General features: G+C 50.9%; 1 protein-coding gene across 3 annotated transcripts in view; it reads right to left on the reverse strand.

Annotated features, from left to right (window-relative positions):
- dmd (dystrophin) overlaps nucleotides 1–19,939 on the reverse strand; it is a 61,902-nt gene extending 41,963 nt beyond the window's left edge. For 2 of the 3 annotated variants that reach the window (XM_068756539.1, XM_068756541.1), the window contains exons 1-22: nucleotides 18,314–18,347; nucleotides 18,119–18,211; nucleotides 16,362–16,463; nucleotides 16,041–16,111; nucleotides 14,888–15,006; nucleotides 13,138–13,346; nucleotides 11,326–11,454; nucleotides 10,602–10,697; nucleotides 10,044–10,142; nucleotides 9,260–9,441; nucleotides 8,602–8,752; nucleotides 8,366–8,485; nucleotides 7,720–7,821; nucleotides 6,688–6,795; nucleotides 6,417–6,596; nucleotides 5,744–5,913; nucleotides 5,206–5,329; nucleotides 3,458–3,536; nucleotides 2,561–2,673; nucleotides 2,327–2,455; nucleotides 926–1,118; nucleotides 83–228 (exon numbers count right to left, since the gene is read on the reverse strand). In XM_068756539.1, the coding sequence (XP_068612640.1) occupies nucleotides 83–228; nucleotides 926–1,118; nucleotides 2,327–2,455; nucleotides 2,561–2,673; nucleotides 3,458–3,536; nucleotides 5,206–5,329; nucleotides 5,744–5,913; nucleotides 6,417–6,596; nucleotides 6,688–6,795; nucleotides 7,720–7,821; nucleotides 8,366–8,485; nucleotides 8,602–8,752; nucleotides 9,260–9,441; nucleotides 10,044–10,142; nucleotides 10,602–10,697; nucleotides 11,326–11,454; nucleotides 13,138–13,346; nucleotides 14,888–15,006; nucleotides 16,041–16,111; nucleotides 16,362–16,451 (2,610 nt within the window). In that variant the 5' untranslated portion in view covers nucleotides 16,452–16,463; nucleotides 18,119–18,211; nucleotides 18,314–18,347. Of the gene's footprint in view, nucleotides 1–82; nucleotides 229–925; nucleotides 1,119–2,326; nucleotides 2,456–2,560; nucleotides 2,674–3,457; nucleotides 3,537–5,205; nucleotides 5,330–5,637; nucleotides 5,674–5,743; nucleotides 5,914–6,416; nucleotides 6,597–6,687; nucleotides 6,796–7,719; nucleotides 7,822–8,365; nucleotides 8,486–8,601; nucleotides 8,753–9,259; nucleotides 9,442–10,043; nucleotides 10,143–10,601; nucleotides 10,698–11,325; nucleotides 11,455–13,137; nucleotides 13,347–14,887; nucleotides 15,007–16,040; nucleotides 16,112–16,361; nucleotides 16,464–18,118; nucleotides 18,212–18,313; nucleotides 18,395–19,043; nucleotides 19,137–19,864 lie in introns of those variants that run through there. The other variant, XM_068756540.1, reaches the window with a different exon arrangement.
- Between the last annotated feature and the right edge of the window lie 2,407 nt (nucleotides 19,940–22,346).

The raw sequence follows: 22,346 nt of genomic DNA on the forward strand, positions 1-22,346 counted from the left end.
GATCACCTCTGACCCCCCGAATCCAAACGGAATATTCCACTCATCGGGGGGGGGGGGGGGGGGGGGGGGGGTCTGCATGTACCTGGATGTCCGTCAGTCTCTGCTCCATAACAGGATACTCCGTCACGGCTGTGGACGGGACGGCCAGCTTGGCCTCGCACTGCTGTAACCATGCCAACAGCGTGGATATGGTTTCTTTATAACGGGCCGGGGGCAAGCTCTCCAAAACTAGAGACGCACAGGGAAGAGACAGGAGATCAATCAATTCATTTCACATGTGAGATCTCTCATATTGATGACCTCGTCCAGCCAGACGTCTGAAAGTCCTATTTGACGTTTACGCCTTTTACCCGATGCTCCGTTGCGTTAAACGTTTGCTGTAGAAGCGTCCGTGGAGAGGAAACGGCCATAAAAGCAAACGTTAGACCTAAAATAGGAGCATGGTTGTCTTCTGTCGGCGCCGTCCCGGATACCTGTTGCTGCTAAACTTGTAGAAGAAGACTTAGAAAATGTGTGAATCTCTGTAAAAACTTACGCACCTGTGCCGGTGCTTTTATTTTGTAAGGGTGGCTGGGAACATTTCTGGAGACGAATGGCCGCTGCTTGTTTTCTGAGCCCAGAGTTCATAGGCGAGATGCTCCTCATGAATATTGCATGGATTCCTAAATCGCTTATCCCAGCTCACTTATGTTTCATGCAAATTTAATTCCATCGCACGGTTACGACCGGGATAAGGTCGCGCAAACCCGGAATAAATCCGATTGCATCGCCGACGCCGGAGTCGCGGCCTGATAACTGAAACGCTGAAGGTATAATACGCAGGAATTGCTGGTTGCGGTTTGAAATCAAATCAAATAACCTCAGTTGTTCTGCTCTAAAGCACAAATCGACACCGCCCTGCATTTGGGTTTGCGCCGTCTCTCACTCAGCTGCAGCTGCCTCTCTCTCGCCCGCAGGTCCTCCAGGACCTGCCGGTGATGCTCCTTGAAAGCGTCGATGTCGGCGTCCAGGAAGGCCGAAGGGTCCTCCTCGCCTTCCTTCTCCTCCTTCAGCGCCGCCAGCCGCTTCTCCAGGCGGTCCACCTGGGGCTGCAGGGCTGCCAGGCGGGTCACCTCCTCCTGCCGGGAGAAAGGGGGGGGGGGGGGGGGGATCCATCAGGAAGGAGGGACGCGAGCACGGTAAAACTAATCTGTTTTTATTGACTAATTATTGATTCTAGGCTAAGCTAGCTCAAGGTAAGAGTAAGGTATCTACTCTAACTACTCAGGTTCAGGTGAGGTGGAGGATGGGGGGGCGGTTGGGTCGGGGTAACACTCCCTCGTCTGGCCCCGAGATCCCCCCCCCCCCCCCTACAACACTCTTTATTCATGAAAGAAGTGAGAAAACAGCATTTCTAACCTCAGCAGAATATATTTTGATAAGCGAACAGGCGGACGGATAATTTGCCACGGGGAAGGTCGTCTAAAAGTCTGCTGTTTAAGAGAAACGCGGAATATTTATGTGCGGGGGGGGTGACGCCGCTTCCTCCATCCGAGCCGATGCGTTTTTCCGTGTGCTTTAATTTCAGCATCGCTTCAAGTCTTCTTTCCTCCAAGCTTTGTCTTTAACTTCATCTTCTGTTCTTTTTTATATCTACCTGTAAAAACAGCCCCCCCCCCCCCCCATGCTTCCTCGCCACTTCATACCCTCCTCTTCACACCCTCCTCTTCACATTCCTTCATCTCCTGTTTGCCTGGTTGTCAGCAGGATTACAAAAATACTACTCGCCTGATTTCCATGAAACGGTTTACCACAGGCCAGAAATAAAGATCCATTAACTTCTGGAGCAGATCCAAAAGGAGAGTAGATAGATAATTGTTTTGTTTTGGTTTTTTTACTTTGGATGAAAACATTTTAGTCCAAGGTTTCCGCTGTTAGCATCAATAAGGTTATTTTGCTGGTTGTGTTAGTTGGAAATGGAAGAAATTTTAATTTACTTGTAGTAAGTAAAGACATTTTGTAACTGCTAGCTTTAGCTTCTGAAGGTTTTGACATTTAAAGTGGTTTTACCGCCTCTAGCGTTCTCGCAAACCAGAAGCTTTGGAGGGAGTTTCATCTGGTCTATGTTCAAAATGGGGGAATTAATCACGTAGAAATACTTACAGCAAAGAGCTGCGACAAACAGATGCGTGAAAAAAAGAGAAATTCAAGCAAACCAAATGCACAGAGGTCAAACACAAATGAAAAACTGGATGAACTTCAAAGACGGATTGAAATTCCAGGTGTATTCAGGCGTTTTGTGCGTTTCAGCGTCCTGAAATGAACAATAAATCTTGCTTTCACTCACCCGGCATCGATCCAGCTGTACTTTGAGGGGTTCTGGTTCAGACGCCGGCGGCGCCTGGACTTTGAGCCAGTTGTCACTGCCGTCCACGGCCTGTTCACACTGCTCATACAAGCTGTAGAAGGCCAGCACCTGGAGGACGGACACACACACACACACACACACACACACACACACACACCGGTTCCGACCCGGTTCTGAGCCAGTGCCTTTAAACGGCATTCTGGGTGTGTCTACCTTTGCCTGATAAGCCAGCCACGCCAGCCTGTCTGCCAACAGGGCACAGAACCCAGCCCAGCGCTGGTTCAGCTGCTCCGCTGCCTGGGCAATGTCATCGGCACGACTCCCCTCTGGGGTGGGGGCGGGGGGGTGCAGAGAAAGAGAGGAGGGCTGACACACCAACACCGATAGGTACAGCCGGTCCACACACACACACACACACACACAAAGTGTGCTGAATGTCATCGCACCCGTCACCCTGCGCCTAAAGTGTAAAGCTCCAAAATAAAAACCTCCAAGAGGTTCCAGGATGGGGGGGGGGGGGGGGATGCTAAAGTTGCACAGAGATGGATTCAAGCTCCTCGTTCTGAAAGAGCAAAGGGAAGCTCATTGGCTGGATGGTAATTGGACTTGGGGGAGGGGCATCTTCTTCTTCTTCATCATCAGTCACGCTGCATTTGCATGTCGAGAGGAGGACTTGGACGCGACTAAAGGAAGGTGGAGGTCAGCAGGGCGACTCTTGGAATCCGTTAGATAAATGCGTTCTTATCTCTGAAAGTGTTTTTAATTTAAAAACGCCGCTTTGTTCCTTTGAATCTGGAATATATATATATTTAAAAAAAACCTCACTGCTTGTCGCGCTTTTACTGATAAGACGGATCAATCCGCATTGCGCATTCATTGACTCTGGACGGCGGCGAGCCGAGTCGTGTTCTGGCATGTTCCGTCTGAAAGGAGGTTTCAGGAAGAGAATAGGAAGCAACAATAGCACAAGGACAGAAGAGAGGACGGACTGTTACTCTCTCCGTCGGCGTTTCTATGGAGACAAGGAGAGCGGGTGGGACAGGTGGAGGAGTTGCCATGGGGACAGACGGGGTGTGCGTGCACGTCTTTGCATGCTTGTGTGGATGTTACCCTGCTCGACCAGGGTCTGCGCCGTGCGAGTCGCCTCCTGAAGCTTTCGGTACTTCTCCGGCCGCTCTCTCTCTATCGCCTACGGCAACGAGGATGAGAGGGAGGGGTGGGGTGGGGGGGAACGAGGGATGATAAGTTATTAACAACAAACAATAAAAACAAAATCAATGTCCATTCCTTCCTCAGAGGAGGAAGACCACCTCTGATCTTCTTCTGCCGCGACATTTTAGGACAACCTTGTGGGCGACCAACAAAAAGGTCCAGGATAATAGCTGGGTCATGAAACACTTTAAAGCCTAATTCTGGGGGGGGCGGGGTTTATATGACATTCAGGAATCGTTGGGTTTGATAAGCATCGAAGTCAGAGGGCCTTCGTTTAAATTCTGCCCTTCTGTTTCGTGTTTCACTCAAGAACTGGTCGATATTAAAGAACGAAATGTTGTGAAGAGGTTTATTTTCTATTGCTGTAGATGAAGTAAAAAAAAGAAAGCATTTCTCCTGCAGATTTCTCTCTCACTTCTAGGTTTTAGAAGCACTTAATATTTAATTTCTCCTTTTCTTTACTTAAAAACTAAGAGTAAAAAGAGATTTTAAAGTATTGGATTTTTATGAGCCACCCCATACGAGTGCTAGAAGAAGGAGAAACAGGAAGTCTCGCCGTTTCCCAGCTCCCGGCCTTTCTTCTGCTCTGTGAGGATTCAGAAACAAAGAATAACGTTGTGCGCTTTCGAGGCGCTGCTGGGCATCCGCCTACTTTTTCATCCAATTGTAGCCGGAAAGTAGATTTGAGTTTATTTCCCAAAATGACCTTTCCCTTCAAGTCGGGGTTTGCAGCCATCTCGGCGTCACGCCATCCCATCCCAAGGAGTCCTCGCCACCGGAATGACAGCCCACGTTTCCCTCCCAGGTCGTATAAATTAGAGGATAATTAAGGCAATTTCACAGTAAGAAAGTAAAAGCCACATTTTTTATTTCCAACAACAACTCATTTTCAGATTCATCGCTGAATCGTCTGATAACATGCATCGTTAGCACGCTTCAATAATCTGCAGGGATTATTATTTGCCTTTTATTTGAAGAAAAAGGACGTGCTGAATCCGCGGTTCGTAAATGTATTTAACCGTCGTTATACTTAATTTGATGCATATAAAGCTGGCAGAGGTCGCCCGTTCAGATCAGCGCCATCAACCTCCAGCTCGACATTTCGTTTTTGTCACCCTCCATTTCCCCACCGCTCTTATCGGCCTCGTTTCAAAGCGCCGCAGGCAAACGGAGAAGCGGCTTTAAAATCCGCCGGCTCTCCCGTTAAGATGTTGTGATTTTCAGAAGCCCTTCTGCAGATAAAAAAAAAAAAGCATCCGTCGCAGACGAGGCGACCCCTTTGGCGATACCTTAACCTCCGGCTTTAAGAGACTCTCCATGCCGACTGCAGGCAGGGTGTTAGTCGACCAATCAGCAGCCAGAATGGCTCTTGATTAAGCCTCAACGAATCAGTTGGAGCTGGAGAAGGCTCTCGGGTGACACTTCATTTACTTTATGAAATGCATCCTTTAAAAAATGGAAGATAACTACTGATGAACCCGTTTAGAGGCTGCAGCTGCTTTCTGATTAATGTTAGCACTAATTCACTCAACAGCAGGCGGATAAAACCACCGACGAGCGTCTTCCTCTCAGGCTCATTTGCTACAGCAGGAATAACACCCGTGCGTTTTTCCTTGCTTCCTGTGTGCATCCGTTCCATTTTTCACCTGCACTTTGTCCTGCAGCTCCTGAATGCCGCCGTCTTTGCGCGACACGGAGAACTCCGGGCTCTGCAGGATGGCCTCGCCGCGGGTCATGTAGCTGTGCACCTCCGTGAAGTCCACGTCGAACCTGCGGGGCCCATCCGGACATTTCTCAGCTCGCCGTCATTGCAGTTCAGGAACTATAAAGGTTTTATGGGTTTAACGGTCGAGACCTGCGAGCCAAACGCCAGACACGCCCGGCGGTGACCGCACGCGGGTTTTAGCTTCTCGGATGACGCCGTGACAAACGTAATTGATTTGCGCAACACTTTGCAGCAGAATTAAAAATATAATTTAAGTCCAGCCCTTGAAAAGAAGGTTTTCTCCAATCCCCTGTGTTACGCTCAGCTCGAATGCATTCTGTTAAGCCGCTACAGATCCTATTTCACCACCTACCTGCTCAGGTAGCTCAGCAGGAATGGGTGCATGCAACTGAACATTTCACACCAGTTAGAAACGGGAACCATCAGAATTGAAAGCAGACCGCCGAGCCACACCCAACCTTTTCCTGAGTTCGGAATCCACCGCCACCTGCCTCTTCTTCTGCGGCGGCGGCGACTCTCGGGTCTGACGTACGGCCGACGCCTTCTCCCGCGTCGTCACCTTGGCAACCGCGGTCGCGATGGAGTGGCTCAGTTCGGACGGAGGGGTGGGGCTGGCGGCCGAAGGGAGCTGCACGTGAACACACGGCGGGAAAGCAACGTTAAGGGCGAACTCTACTGGGATAGCCTTGCTGCCATGGTAACCGTGTGCGGCTAAAGCGGCGGGGACTGTGGCGCTGATTATTTCGCTGATTATCTCAGATGGGGGGGGGGGGGTGCTTTTATTTGCGTTCCGTAGATTGTCGTCTGAGGTGTGTTCATCACGCCTTTGATGTTTACGAGCGCCGCCGTCCTTTTATTATCATCATCACAGTGCAGCGTCCTCATTGGCTGAGGCCGTGTCATTCTTTAATCAATGCTTCCTTGTTTAATCTGGTTCAGCGTCCTGCTGGTTTCCAATCTGACACCTAATCACACACTGATTAAGACCCCGGGACACCGCGGGAATGAAATGAAGAGCAATCAGCTGGCTGGCACGAAGGAGATCCTTATCCCGAGAGGGAACGTCGATAAACGGATAGAGACATTTTCCCGATGGGGGCGTGTCCTTTTCGCCGCACGCCAGCGACGCACCTGGGAGATGCTCATCTCCAGACTCTGGATCAGTTTGTCCCAGCGCCGGGCGAAGTCGTCCAGCCTGGCCTCCAGTTTGTTGGACACCTCTTTGTTCTTGACGCTGGACAGGAGGTCCTGGCTCATGGAGCACAGCTTGTCCATGGCGGGACGTTTCGCCTCGAGGTCGGCCTTCGCCGTCTGCAGGAGGCGCACGGTTAAACGCAAACAATGATTGGCGGCGGATTCAATCCTTTCGCGGGGGAGGGTGGGGGGGGGACTCGTCACTCACGGCAAGACGGCGGAGGCAGGCCGCCGTCTCCGCCTGGTCCTTCGGGTTGGAGGTCTTGACGGAGCGAACGAGCTCCTCTTTCTGAGTCAGCCAGGAGTCGAACAAGCACTGCGTGGAGAAGAGGAGACGATCGTAGAAATACAAATAGATTAGAAGAGGAGGTCGAGGAGCAGGAGGAGAAATGAGCAGACAGGAGCTGAGAGACTCCCCTCATACAGATGCATCTGTCTCTTGCTGCTCCCAGTTAGCTCCCCGGGCCCGTTGTCGTGACAACACCGTTCCCTCTGCCCGAATCACAACGGGAACATTCCCTTAATTGGCGAGCGGACAGTTCACTTCCAGGAGCCGCCCGGGGGCAACACTTGATCGGCATTCAGGCAGAGAACGGGGGGAAATTGAATTCAATGCATTTCCTGATGTTCTGAATAATTAATAACATTTAATTTGGCTCTAATAGAAGCCGCTGCAGCCAATGATCTCTGATTAGGAGAGGCTGGAACGGAGCAATCACATCCCATCGCATAGACGACGCCTATAATCACACACCTGGGGCACATCTTAGACAGAATAAATACGGCACATAATACATTTCTACCATTTGTGCCTCTAAATGATGAAAAATAACAGTCGCGGCACCAGTTTTTGGCCCAAAAAGAATAAATTAAACAGTAGAGACGCAACCCAGTGAAGAATTCTGTTTTTATGGGGCTGGATCGGTTCTTATTTTTTGCTGCTGCGATCACATACGTGCTTAAGAATGTGATCATTTTAAAGATTAAGGTGGTCTAAGTCAATCCCGATGCGTTCACCCAGGCTGAAATCATCCTTATTCCTCGTTCGGCCTTTTTCCTCTCGCTCCGTTATCAGCCGGAGGTTTTAATGAGTCCAATACTTTGGGTTTACGATCCAATACCCACGAAAGTAACGAGGCTCATTTCAGTGGGGGACGGCGCCTCGGCTGCCCGTTTCAGCTTCTGTGAGCGTTCAGGTTGTGGGAGCCAACATGCCCCCCCCCCCCACACACACACACACCTGTTCATTAGTGAAGTGCTGCCATTTCAGTAAAATCTCTTGAAGCAGGATCCAGCGTTCTTCTGTCCATCTACAAATGGCTGCCCAGCGGTCACCCAGCACCTGCGCACACACACACGCACACACACACGCACACACACACACACGCACAAATCATCTATTAATGAGTCCTTATTCTATTATTTCACCAGAGGAGCAGAAACATCTTTATCGCATTTCCTCAAAGGCTGATGGATTCCTTTTTCGAGTTGCCCGTTTAATTTTCCCAGCTGCTGAAAAACACGGTTTGATTTGTGCGCCTCTCCGGTCGTGATTGCGGAAGGCCGTGAAATCCAGAGACCTGAACGTCTCTGATGATCCCGGATGCTGCGATCGGTCCTTTCGTATTACTATCCAGGTAGAGCACATGGCCAGAAGTATTGGGACGGTTGTTCGTAAACATTTAGCAACTGTCAACCTTGCAAAATCATGTTTGTTGCAACGCTTTGCCGGCAGACCTTCATCAGAGCACAATAAAGCAAATTAAAGTTAAATCTATACAACAAATCATTTCCATTTCTCTCGCTGAGCTGCAAAAGCCTGCCCCCCCCCGCCCCCCCTGCAGAGTTTCGTCTTCCTATGAAATCAGACCCGAGCGTCTCCTCACCTGCAGTTTGCTCTCCAAGGCGGCGGTGGCGCTGTCGCCGGTGTTCTCGTCCACCACCACCACCATGTGGGTCAAAGAGTTCACCCTCACCTGCTCCATCTCCAGGTCCTCCTGCAGGAGCTGCGCCACAGGACACACACAAAGACAGACAGGTGAAGTCGAGGTGGTTTCAGCAGCCACGTCGGTATTTCAGAGACGCTTCACGATGGACGTTGGACTCCTGAACCGCTCCCCACCTTGTGCTCTTCCACTTGGTGCTTGACGTCCTCCAGATCAGGCCCCAGTGGCCGAGCCCCCATCCCGCTGATCCGCTCCTCCGTCGCGTCCAACCAGTCGGTGAGCTGCTGCAGCTGCTGGTGCTGCAGCTCCATCAGGACCTCGTGCAGTCTGGGAGACCGGAGACAATTCGGTGAGCCGCCAATCGCGCGTCGGTACCTCGGGCTGGTGCTTGCTCAAGAGCGGTTCAGAAGGGCAGGTCAGGTTAAAAAATGCCAGCGCCCCCCAAGCAGCGCCTGCTGCTGATTGAAATGGAAGAAGCCACCTCTCCTGCTCTTTGATCCAACGGGCCTCCTCTATCTGGTGAGGTATTTGGCGGCTGAGGCCATGTCTGCATGGCTTCGGGCTCAAATCGGCAAGGAGGTTCCCGGACAGTTAATTAAATTTGCCTCGGTGCCAGTTATCACTTCATTCCCCATAATTAAAAAGGCAGCCGCTCTCTGTGTTGGTGAAACTTTATTCTCCTGAATTAGCATAGATAACGCATTTTGTTATTCGTTAAAGTTCAGTCTTGGATATCGCTTCTCTCTTGACGCACTTCCTCAGCCTCTTCTGCAGAAACGTGCTAAAATGCGACGCGAACGAGCCCGAGTCCAACCCGACGCCGCCGGAGCGTACCTGCTCTGTTTCTCCATGCTCGCCACTCTCAGGTGCTCCCATCGGCCATTCAGGAGGTTCATCTGCTCCCGGACTTCCGAGTCCTCCTCCTCGCTCAGGTTGGCCTCCCCCAGCAGGGCGGCGCCAGCGCGAAGGACCCGCCCCACGCTGCCCTGGTGGGTGGTCAACTCCACCATGTACCCCTGGAGGGAGACGGGATCGAACGATTCACCCTCCTACTCAAACACAGAGCGGCTGGCATCACAACTCCCACCCAACAGCTTAACTTCACTTTAATTTCATCGTTCCAGGGTCCAGCCCAGCAAACGTGGCCAGGGTTAATTTAATTTAAAAGAGCATAAAAGTCCGAAGTGAGCCAGCGGTCCAGTTAATTCAGCACTTTGAGCTAGCAGCTGCGAGGCGCCGCGGCGATCGGGCACATCCACACATTAATTCAGATTCAGTCCCAAAGACCCCCTCGCCTACTCTTTCACGGACCCGGAATGAGTAAAAAAATGTCACTCTTCATCGCAGTTTATTAAAAGAGCTAAAAGCAGAAGTAGCTTTTTGGAGCCGGGCCACTTTACACTCATTAGCGATCTTTTCCAGCCCATCCATTTCCTTCCTCGCGTCGTTACGAGAGTCGGAGTCTGAGTGCGCCGTCTGTTATCTTACCGAACATCTCGTTTAAGCATCACGCTTCCCTCTCGTATTATAAAAGGGATGCGCCGCTCAGGAAGATGTAAAAACACGGCGACTGATCACGGCTTTGAACTCCAGCCGACGTTCCTCCTCGGGGTCGTACCTCGTGCGTGTGGAACTGCTCCTTCACCTCCTCCACATTGCCGGAGACGGGAGGCTGACCCTGGAGGCCGTCTTCAGCCGACAGCAGCCACGTCAGCACCTTCGGATAAGATCAATTTAGCAGAACGGACTGACGCGTCTGGCAATGTTCACGTTTGGTTTTATTTTGAAAGTCCCTGTAGTTTCCTTAAATAGCTGCTCGCTGTTGTTTTTGATCAAACATTGGCTGCAACGGGAAATAGGGACTTTAGAGTCGTAGATGAATCCACATCTGAGGCTCTGGGGAGTTTTTTTTAACAGCAGGTTGGTGGAGGAGGAACCGACTGGAAATGAACCGCAGCGTCCGAGTCCATCGACGTGTTCCTTTTATAGTTTCTGGACAACAATTTCTATCCTTGGCACAAAAGAGCTTTGATAAAAACAGATTTTTGCGCAGGAGAAATTGTCGATTCGAGTCTCCGCCTGGGGATGTGCTCAAAATATCTCCCAAAAAGGAAACATTCAAAGGGGCAGACACAAGAATACGTGGATAATAGAGCATCAACCGGGTTCACCGTACCTCCTCCAGAGCGGCCTGGTAGCTCTCCAGGCTAGCGGAGCCTGGAGGCAGAGGACTGAGGCCCCGCTGTAGCTCCTCCTGGCTCGGACTCAGGAACTGGAGAGGAGCAATACGGGAAGGGGGGTGGGGGGGGGGGCAGCATGAAAGAAAGGTGGGAGACGGAGAGAGGCCTGTTAGTGTTGCAGTTCTGGCCTTTGTCCAACCTTAACAAGTTGTCCTCTTTTGTCCTTCACTCTGTCTCTTTCGTCCCCCCCCCCCATATCTCTCCGCGCTCCCTGCCGATCTGGACACTAACACGGTCTCTCTTTTTTTTATCTCGGCTCGGCACTCCTCCTTTCACGCCATTCTTCTCTCTGGTAATAAAAAGGTCCCGAGACGAGACGCAGGGCCCCGTCCGTGGCGCCGATAACCACCCCGCCCTCGCTGGCGCTCCCGTCGTGGCCTTTTTCCAATCTCAGAGGTGCAGACGACGATACAGGATACAATACTGTATACTTTATTTTTAATTCTGGCTTCATTTTCCTTATTAAACGTGTTCACCACTTTCACTCGAGCAGCCTGCAGGTACTATAAGTTAAGGCCTCACAGCTTCACAGTGAACAACACGAGTGGTGGGGGGGGGGGGGGGGGAATCAAGGGGAGACGAAACAGGCCTGCAGCCGACACATGCACTGACAGACAGACGGACGTTCGGCGTGGGATGTTAGCGTAGCAAGGCACGGACCTGATCAGTAATACGCCTCCTCTTTTGCTCGGGCGACTTGACATACGCAGCCTGGGTGTAGGCATAGCTTTTATAGCGAGGCTGAGGGGAGGGGCTCCGCACTCGCCCCTGAGCCACATTCACTGTGATCTGAGAGAGAGAGAGAGAGAGATGGAGAGATGGAGAGGACAGGACAGGAGGAAGAGTTGGAAGGTGGGGCAGGAGAGAGAGAGAGAGAGAGAGAGGCGGGAGAATGCAAAACGTCAGAAAGCCGAATGACACGCAGGCAGAAGAAGCAAATGAAGAAGAGGAAGAGAGGAGGTTAAAAGGAGGAGCAGAAAAGAGGAGTAGAGACACGGATATTCACACGAGCGCCGTTTCCATCCAAACGTCGGGCTGACTTCAGGCGAACCTTTAAATATTTAAGTAAATATTGTGCGCCGATGTCACAAATCTGTTTTGACTCGATCGCCGGAAATGCATCTTTTCCTGCTGAATTTAATTTCAGCAGGAAGCGAAGCTCGTATTTCTGCCTGGAAGTCTCTGCTGATACAATCAGCGGCTTCTCCTCTTAATCATGTTTGCTGATTAAAGCAGTCGTGATAATCTGCTCGCTGACGGTTCCTCGAGGAAACCGGTTAGCGGCCCCACTGTGAGCAAAACACACAACCCGGCACCTCATTATCGAATTAAACATTTAAAAGCAGAATCCAGAAAGCGCTTTTCTTTTTGAAAAGCCTGCTGCTTAGCAGGAATAAGGGAGCCTCAAATCTCCCCTTATCGCCGACAGCAGTGTGAAATCGAAGTGTCTCCACATCAATGCCGTTGCATGACCCTTTATTATCACATTTATTCTCAAAGATTTCCAAATCTCTGCTCTCAGCGTTCACCGATTAAAGAGAGGGGGGCATTTGAGACCACGCCCCCTCCGTTTCTTTCATCCCCTTAAGATTCACTCAAACCGCTGCGACAGAGCGAGGGTCCTTCACGGGTGCACTTAGTGATCTCGATAAAGTTGCAGGGTGGCGGGATAGCGGGAGGAGTTGCTTCAAAAGGAGGATAGAAATCCCTTTGATGCATCTTAGCAGCACAATACGCTCGAGCATGGATGCTTAGCATGGGCGCTAACTGAACAGCTAAGCAATTAAATGTTGCAAAGTCACTGCCAAAATCAAGCGAGGCACAAAGACATGCAGAGCAAAGGCTCATGGGGGGGGGGGGGGGGACGACTAATGCTCATTAGTTTTGGTTTCTTCCCAACAATAAATACGTAGATTTCATTTTGAATCTTTTCAGAATTTAAATACGTGACATTTCTGTCTTTTCTCCTCTAAATGCTTTTGTTAACTTAAAAACGACGTGATGTCATCAGGGAAGCGTTGCCGTGGTGACTAATGAGCTGCATCACTGATGGATCGTCTTCTCTGGAGTCGGATGACGGATGCCCGACTCAGAAGTGCAGGAACAGCTTCATTCACAGATTTATTTTCTTTGAGCGGCGCTCGGCTTCGCCGTCTGGATCAGACCTGGCAGTCCGACGTGAGAACACGCCTCCAGGCGCGACGCCGACGTGTTAGACTTCCGTCACGGATACAGAGAGGCACGTATTTATAGAATCGGTCTCTCACAAGCGACAAAAAAAGCAGCAAAAGAGAATTTAGCGTGCAGAAATACCGACGCAGGTTATTTTTGGGACCCCAATTTGTGAAATCTGGTTGTTTTTTCTCTCCCCTCTATAAAATCAGGGATTCGTTGCTAAAAAAAACCAAAACGACGAGCCTTAATGATGTCATTAACCACACTGGAATAACAGGTGTGTGCGTGCGCCTCTACCTGCTGGGAAAAGCGCTGCTGGGTCTGGACCTGGTAGCGTTCCTCCGTCGTCAGCCGCGTGACGGCCGGCGCCGGCGCCGCCGCCGCCGCCCGTGGCAGCGTCTCCACCTCTTTGATGGCTTCGATGGAGACGCTTTGCGGAAGCACCTGGAAGAGCGACGTCACGTACATGATGACGCTCTTCTTGTCGGGGTGGGGCACCGCCACATCTGAGGAGCAGGGGGAAAAAAATAGTGTGGATGGATTCTTGTTTTTGGGAAGAAACGACAGGATTCTGGAGGAATTCAATAAATAGATCAGATTTAAATGAGTTTCGACGCTCCCCGCGGCTACTTCAGGGATTAGAAGTGAAGCTTCAGCATGTTGCATTTAAAATTAGTCAACCCATCTTCAGGCAAGCCTATCAAGCTGGAATTGATTAGTCAGAACAAGATCCAGGTTTTTAAAAAATCGATATTTGCCGGTTCCTTCATCCTGATGTTTCGGACATTTAGACCAATAATAGGATATAAAAAAAGGAGTAGAATTAGACTCCGATAACTCGCAAAAGCGTATCGTTGTTAAGGCTACGCGTACGCATGTAGTCAGCTAAATTTTCCGATGGTTTCTGAAAGGGGCGGCGACGAGCACTGGGGGGGGCCAGACAGTCGGCCCGGGGGCCAAAGTAATAGAGACAAAGAGCAGCGGGGCTGAGACAAAGCAGATAAATGAACACCGTAAGGTGCTGAGGCACCGACAGAGAGGGGGAGAGAGGGGGAGAGAGAGGAGAGAGGGGGAGAGAGGGGGAGAGAGAGGAGGAGAGAGAGGAGAGAGGGGGAGAGAGGGGGAGAGAGGGGGAGAGAGGGGAGAGAGGGGGAGAGAGAGAGGAGAGAATGGCGAGGAAACTGATGGTTCTGGGCGCGTAGAGAGATCGATGCTCGGCGTAGGGTTAGTTCACGACCGTGGGAATAATGAGCGCGAGGAAGGTGGATGAAGGATGACTCGGGAGGAGGAGGAGAGAGAGATGTGTGCGTGTGATAGATAAAGCCGGCGCTGGAGGGTTTCATCTCGATGCGTCACGGAGAAACGAGGATGTTCCCGTCTGTCAGGAGAGGACGAACGGCGCCATCAGTGAAGACGCCGTCTGCACCTCCCTCCCGTCCGCTCCACGCCGTCATCGCCGTCTAATCCCTTCCTCACGGCGGCGTGTGTGTGTGCGTGCGTGCGTGTAGAACCTCCGTGTGGATTTTCCCACTGTCGTTCGGAGCATCTGAAGGATCTGAACAGATCCCGGGCTCCGTGTTTCAGAGGCTTGTTTCTCAGGCTGCTTGGTCATTTGTTTTTCTCCTCCAGCTGTGAGACCTATGAGGGCCGCATGCCAAACATCTCAGACGGCAGACACGCGCCCCAGCTTTGTGATTGGCTCCCCCGGGCTGCGCAGAGCAACACATGCGCTTCACGGGTTCATCCCTCCCTCATCTTCTCGCATGATGTCGCCTCGTTATAAACATTTTTTTCGGACTTTGACAGCCCGACGCGGAGCCGGATCCGATTTTATTTGCGCGCTGCTATTTTCTGCAGCCGGTTTGTAAATAAAGAACAGAGAACGACACAAACCAGGATGTCGATACTCACAGCGTGATGAGGAAACCGTGATTACTTTTCATGCTGCATCACCGGTCAAGGTGACTACAATAATCTCCATGGTAACGGCCAATGGATGACACAAGGAGGAACTGAATGTGTGCGTGTGTGTGTGCGTGCGCGTTACCTTCAGGGTCCAGCAGTCTCTCGATGCCCAGGTGCTGTTCCGCCTTATTAAAGGCGTGTTCCAGTCTGTCGGTCACCGACGTCTTCTTCTCCACCGAGCTCCAATCAAACAGCTCAGGTCTGCCAAAGAGAGAACCGGCGCAACGATTATTTATCAGATAAGCACACGTATCCCTGGTTGATCATTCGGCTCTGCTGCAGTCGCTGACGTCGCGGTAATAACGCTTTTATTACACACTGAATTAACCCACGTTGGTCGGCGGTTTCCGTGCAACGTGCAGCAATTCTTCCTCCAGAGGCAGCAGAGGGCGCATTAAGGGCCGACCCGTCCCGTTGATTCTCTACGTTATTCGACTTGAGCGTTTGCTCTGTGCGGGCAAACGCAACGCCGCCGGCGAGGAGCGGCGGCGCGGACGATTTGCAGGGCGGCGGCGTTCGCCGTGTGCGATCTCCCGTTTTGTATTCGTGTTAGAGCGCCGGCAACAGCTGCTGGCGCCATGGCGACCATGGTTTCATTCAGAATTACGTCCCGAGCCCGGTGCCCGAGACGCCGACTCTCACGGGCATCCACGAACGCAGATTAGCGCGGGATTAGCCGCTCATCCTCCTCTTCGTGCGCCTTTCATTCACTGATCCGTTTATTTATTCCTCCATTCATTTGACGTCTTTTAATCTTTGCATTACAAGCCGATTATCTGGACACAAAGTTTAACAGGAGCACCTTTAATCGTGCTTCATATATCCTGGGTTTAAATCCTATTCTAGTCGGAGCAGCCATTTTATTTGTAGACACGTCTGAGTCCGTCTCGTCTGGCAGCGGGGGCACATTTTGGGCGAGGATTCTGGCTCAAAATATGATTTAGAGAACTCGATCTAGGTTTTTTTTTTGTTTTTTTAAGACGTGGATTACGCCGGCTGAACTGCGTGGTTCCATTTGTTGAAATATTTCAAAGTGAAATAAGTTGACGCAGGGCTCTGTGGGGGAGGAGCTTATCCATTCATTTAAACGCGTGAACAAGCGTGCAGCTCAATAAATCCCACACACCTCATCCGCATTGATCCGCTCCTCCCTTGTGCATCCTACATTATTCTGTCTATTCATTTTTCTGCTATGCCAAACAAACACACACGCACACGCACACGCACACACACACCTGTGGCTGTGGATGAGGGCATTGAAGGCCAAGCCATCATTCCAGCTGCTGGAGAAGTTCACCACGTTGACCTGAGGACAGGATGTAATGGATATTAAGGATCTAGAGTGGCAACGCCGTCGAGACGCCATCACCCCGGCGCTCGTTACATGAAAGAAATATATTCTCTCAAATTGCCAGACTGGGTTTTAGTACACGGAGCGGCTCAGAAAGTACCGCGGAGTCAACGACCTTCTGTTCCAGCAAGGCAAATACGAGTTCCCACCTTCAGCTGATTATCCGATAATTACCCGTCGATCGGACCCGTCGAGGGGAACGCACCTGAGGGTACTGCCTCGTGTTCTGACGAACCCAACTCAGCAGAATCTTCTCGCTGTTGGTCTGCTGAAGGCCCGCCATCACGTCCTTCATCACATCCTTTACCTGCGCACACACAAACCGATCAAAGGACGAATGCTGGAATCCGTAAATTCTCACGGGTCACGCGGATACGAGCGCGTTCCCACGTTTGTGTCCGCACGCATCCGTGCGCGGCGCCGCAGTTGCATCCTCACAGGACGGCTTTTTGGCAGTTGGAGTGACAGTTTTGGAGCGCTTGTTCACGGCTCAGAGGGGGGGCGGATGGGAGACTCCCTCATCCCCTCGGTCATTTCAGACAGAAAACCAGGTTCTCGCTCCCTCCTTTCACCCCCCCCACACATGACCCTCCTCTTCATCCCTTTTTTACACACTAGCACACACGCAGCGAGCCATTGATGCAGCGAGGAGGTGTTAGCGTAGCGCCGAGCAGAGGAGCAGGAGGAGAGGACGACAGAAAAATGAATTGCAAGCTGCAAAACAGCCCCCGAAAACTAGCACGGCACGTACACACACACGTGCACACACACACACACACACTCAAAAAAGATACATGGGAGGTAATAGTGTAAGAAAGATGAGGTGAGATTACACACATAATCTATTAATAGAGTTTGGTGTCATTTGGTCTGGAGGTGAATTCCCACCAATGGGCCTCTCTCTCTCTCTCTCTCTCTCTCTCTCGCGCACACACACACACACACACACACACACCGGTTTGTTAGCGGTTCACCATCGGACGTGGCCTGCCGGGTAAAAAGGGACTCATTTGGGAGTAGGTCACTGCATGCATTTCCAATTTAATTGGAGGGGCGCTTTGACAAAGACTACTGTGTAAACCCACTTACACTGACACACACACACACACACACACACACACACACACACAGACACACACAGAAGTTCTCAGCCTGCTCCACGTGCACAAACACACAAGCGAGCGATAGCCCCAGGGCGTAGCAGCAGAGTTTGACAGGAATATTCTCACACGCACCTCATTACAGATCCGTGTTTTTGCTATTAATTGCATCATTAAGTCTAAAACTAGCGTGATTGAGACATTAGCCTCTATTCAACTTAATGAGGAATGAAATACAATTAAAAAAGTGTTTGCTATTAAAACCAGCGGCTCCATGTGAGGCGGCCTCTGAAGACAGAGCGAGTCGTAACATTGATTTTGAATTTAAAATACAGATGGGGGGGGGGGGGGGAGGGAAGGTTTGGAGGATTTATCTCCGACCAAAGTTACGTTTGACATCAGATTCCTGCACATCGTGACTCCGGACGGAGGATTCAGAGGCGTCGGCCATTTTAAGGAATGAGGATGGACGTCTGAGCCGTCGGCGTTGCAGCAGATTCGATTTGTGAATAATGGAGAAAGCGTCGTTTCATCCGGCGTTAAGTGAAGCTTCCTCGTAAGAAAAGGCAGGCCTTTGATCACCTCGCCACTTTGAGGGCACTCAAATTCATTTTTGGCTTGTTTATCTTCGCCGTAAAAACCCGCCGCGGCCCCCTCAGTGGAACGGTCGCGCAGTAGAGCAGATATAGAGCCTGGGATTCAAAATTCAGGGACGCTGCCCCGTTATTCCGTTTTAGCCCGTAAATATTCGATTAGAATTTCAGCACAAACAGAAACAGGCGGAGCGGAGCGAAACAGCCCGACTTAATCGTGGAGGCTCTTCAAAGAGCGTGGAAATCTTCAAAGACGCACGAAGGCACACCTGCCAGTGGAGGATGATGCTCCAGATGAGCCCAAGGATCAGTTTGTGATTCCCATCTACGATGTCCGCCGCGCCGATGTTCACCAACTCGACCTGGAGGGGGACACGACAGGGGTCTATTCCAGCCATCTCCATGGTGACACTGGCAACAGGGAAGTCATACGTAACACCGGGATCAAAGGGAAACATGCTCACGTTGTTCTTCCGCAGGATCTGCAGAGCCCGGTTGACATTGTTGAGGGAGTGAACGCGAGTTAATCCTCTCTCCAACCTCACCTACGCACACGCACGCACACACACACGCACACATTTTCAGGTTAGCAGCACGTCAGTAGTGCGCTCAAAACCACAACAGTCCTGTAATACGCACCTAAAGCACTATTTTTAGCAAGCTACTCAACTTTATGAATTATTTGGAAATTAATTTGTTTAAGTTACTTTAAAATAGCTCAACTGTGTTATTTTGAGAAACTTTCCAATGTAATTCTCTACTTTTAAATCCACTGTCATTAATTTAACAAACTATTTAAGCACTAAATTCGTACTTTTAGAAAATTACAAATGATTACCTTTATTTAGCTAACTACGTCATATCCAGCTAGCTAAAAAAAATGTACTGTTAGCTAATGATTTAAACTATTTTTTTTAACACTTTTAGCTAAATATTTAAACTATTTTTTTTAGCAAATGACAGAGATTACTTTTCACTTACTTTTAGCTAATAATTAAAATATTTATCCCTCACTTGTAGCTAACCGCTAGGCGCGTTAGCCATTTTCTTTTAGCTAACTATCAGCTAAAGCTATTTTAGCTCGTATTTTCATCCAACCTTTCTTTGAGAGGAAAACGTTAGCGTCCCCCCCTGGTGTGTGTGCGTGTGTAGGTGTGTGTGCGTGTGTGTGCGTGCGTGCGTGGTTGCTAGTACCAGCTCGCGTCCAGCTAGCCCCTCCAGCAGCTCCAGCAGGCGGCGTCCATCACACAGGTCCGAGAACAGATTCTCCACCGGCGGTTTCGCGGTCTGAAACAAACGCACAAGATGTCGGTCCAACGAGACGCCGCGAAACGAACACGGGCCGTTCGCTGAGATGCGCCGTTTACGGACAGGAGCGGGGACTTTCACGTTGTTTTTATAGCCCCCCCTGACCCCGTCCACACGGTGATCCGGATCATCACCCAAAGTTTCTAAATGATGACCTCATTCTGGATCAGATCATTGCCGCTCCGCCCCCACCTGTCCGCGGGCTCAACTTTTGTTTTCCTCTCAGTCGTTTTCCATTACTTCTCTCCTTCATCCGTTAAATCCTCGTCTCCTTCCCTCCCTCCTTTCATTTTGCACCTACTCTCCCGAGGGCTGTGTGTGTGTGGCACTCATTATGGATGGATGGACCCCCCCCCATCTCTCTTCCCACATCCAGGAATTCTCACGGATCAAGCCGGAGGGAGGAAAGGGGGAAGGACAGAGAAGGAAGAGCTGCGCCTCTTCTGTCGTTTTTTCTGCTTTCAATCAGCTTCAACAGCTTCACTCACACGTGGAGACAAATGCCTCCATCGCCATGGCAACTGCACACCTCTTTGGACCCTTACAATCAACTTTGAAAATGGGAATATAGAAGCGATGTGTTGGTACACAAACACACACGGAGCACAAATAAACACGCATACACATAAACAGAAATGAAATGTGATTGGTCCGTATGGCTTGGGGGGGGGGGGGGGGGGGGAGAAAGCGATGGCAGGTGTCTTTACCTTCGTCAGCTGCGAGTTCACCCATTTTGTGAACGTCTTCTTCTGAACGTCTTCTCTTTCGTCTGCAGGGAGAGAGAAAAGAGACGCGGATCAGTCAAGTGGGGGCGGAGGTCAGCAGGTCAGGAGGAGCAGAACCCTGACCCCCCCCCCTCCTCACTGAAGACACACCCGCCGCTCCCATCGGCCTGGAAATGGGGTCGCATCCCATTATTAGGGTTAATAAATTACACTCTCGTCCTGAAACGGAACATCATGTTAAATGTTACACCCACCCAACCTCCCAGCACACTCCCAGTGTGTGTGTGTGTGTGTGTGTGTGTGCGTGCGTGAGCGTGCGCGTGTGCGTGTGCGTGTTGACACCGGCCGGGCATCGACTAATGGAGCTGACAATGAAACTTCTCCCTTAATTAAAGGGTCCGGCGTTGAGCAGCGCAGGACGCGCGCACACACACGCACACACACACACACACACATTGTTGGATAATGGCAGAAGGAGCGGCAAAGCGTGAATGAAACACAAGCGTCGAGGAAACAATCTCATTTAAATCAGGAAATCCATCGACATCCTTTCTTCCACTAAAATAAAGAACGGGAAACGACATCTTACAATGTCGTTTCCCCGGCAACAGCGGCGCGTGCGAAAAGACGCAGACACGTCACTTTGTTGTTTGACAGGCCGCGTGTGCAGATGTGCTTCATGCCATCAGGAAGAAGCGAGCAAATGGTCCGGGATGAATATGGAATGATCAATAATCCATTTAAAGTGCATCGTTCCGCTACTGAAAGCACACAAGATGTGCATGGACACGCACACACACACACACACACACACACACACACACGGAGGAGGAGGAAGGGAGGAAATCCGGCAGAACATGAAGAAGGTGCAGAATACGAGAATTATTATTATGGAAAACTTTAAAATAAATAAATTATATAATTAAATATTTGTACTGATTTAATCTAAAGCGGTTTCCCCGGCGATAAGAGCAGGACATGCGGCGACTTTCAGTAAATACGAGTTCTTTTTGGCAGAACTCCGTCCTGCCGGGATCAGCACCCTGGACAGCAGGAGGGACGGGAGCCGGAACCGACCAATCAGCGCACCCGATGGAGTTCAGGACGGATGGACGAGATCGAATGAATTTGTCGTTCAATCAAAGGGGGGGGGGGGGGGCTTCCACAGAGGCGAGATGAACATCTCCGCTCTGACTTTCGGCCCGCTTTCGGCGGAGGCCTCGCCCGATCTCCATCCTCCGCCTCTGGCGCTCGGCTTGATTTCCCAACAGGCAGCCAGCGGTCCTGCAAGATGATTTCATCAGCCGCTCTCAGACGATGGGGGGGGGGGGGGGGGGCAAGAAAGCAGGAGACAAGCTAAATGGCATTTATCTGTCTGGCGGATCACACTGTGACAGACGGATAAATTCCGATCCATCGTGGAAATTCTTCTATATTCTTAAGCCACGCTGGCGAGCTTTTAAACACGGTCCGTGCTTAAAGCCTTTTTCTGCTGCCCCATCATTTACCTGCACAGTGTGTGTGTGCGTGCGTGCGTGTGTGTGCGTGTGTAATATGACGCAGCTCCCACCCATTCCAGATTAACCCAGTGTGTCCTTTGCCAGGTGAGGATTAACCTCAGTGCAACTGCAGATTAAGAACACACACGCACATGCACACACACACACACAGAGCCTAAACTGCAGAAGGAGCGAGGGAGCGATAGAGAGATAAATAAAGGAGGAGAACGCGACACAAATAGGAGCCGCTGTGCTCCTTTCTCCCTACGCGGGGCTTAATGTATCCCTCCTCCGCCTCCCGTCTCCCCCTCAACCCGGTTTATGTCTCCATAAAAGCGCGCTTTGCTGTAATTACCTCTCCTGTAAAGAAAGGTAATCTCACCCCCCCGGCCCCCCCCCCCGCTGTGTTTTACGAGACAGGAAAGCCGTGGAGGACTTTTCTCTTCTTCCGACGTCGACCGATTCAAGCCGTGAAACAGGAAGTCGGTTTATTCGGACAACCGCGCGGTTTCTCTTCTGCTCGGCTGCAACCATGCGAGGAATCCTAACTAAGGAACCGCCCTAACATTCCATCTCATAAATATATTCATCATCATCACATGGGACTCATCCAGCTGAGCAAATATCTATTAGAAAGGGGGGGGGGGGGGGCGTTCAGAAGACGGGTTAAATATTTATTGGAAAACTCTCAGACTTCCTGCAGAGTCTCGCCGGGGTCAAAGCCCTGAACAGCCCTGCTGTCCACACTATTCAGATTGGCTGCTTAAGCACCGCCCCCTCTCGCCCGTTGACGCCGCGGGGAGGGGAACGCCGTCGTTTGGGAAACGTTCATAACGCGCCGCTCTCGCTGAATGGCGTTTGGACACTCGAGACGCTAAACCGCAGACAGGCGGGTCGATGCGGAGGACGTCTCATTCGGGACGGACGCGTGATTCACCGTGAAGGGGAGGGAGAGGAGGGAGAGG

The sequence above is a fragment of the Brachionichthys hirsutus genome, chromosome 24 (genome assembly GCF_040956055.1).
Source record: "Brachionichthys hirsutus isolate HB-005 chromosome 24, CSIRO-AGI_Bhir_v1, whole genome shotgun sequence".
Taxonomy (NCBI): Eukaryota; Metazoa; Chordata; class Actinopteri; order Lophiiformes; family Brachionichthyidae; genus Brachionichthys; species Brachionichthys hirsutus.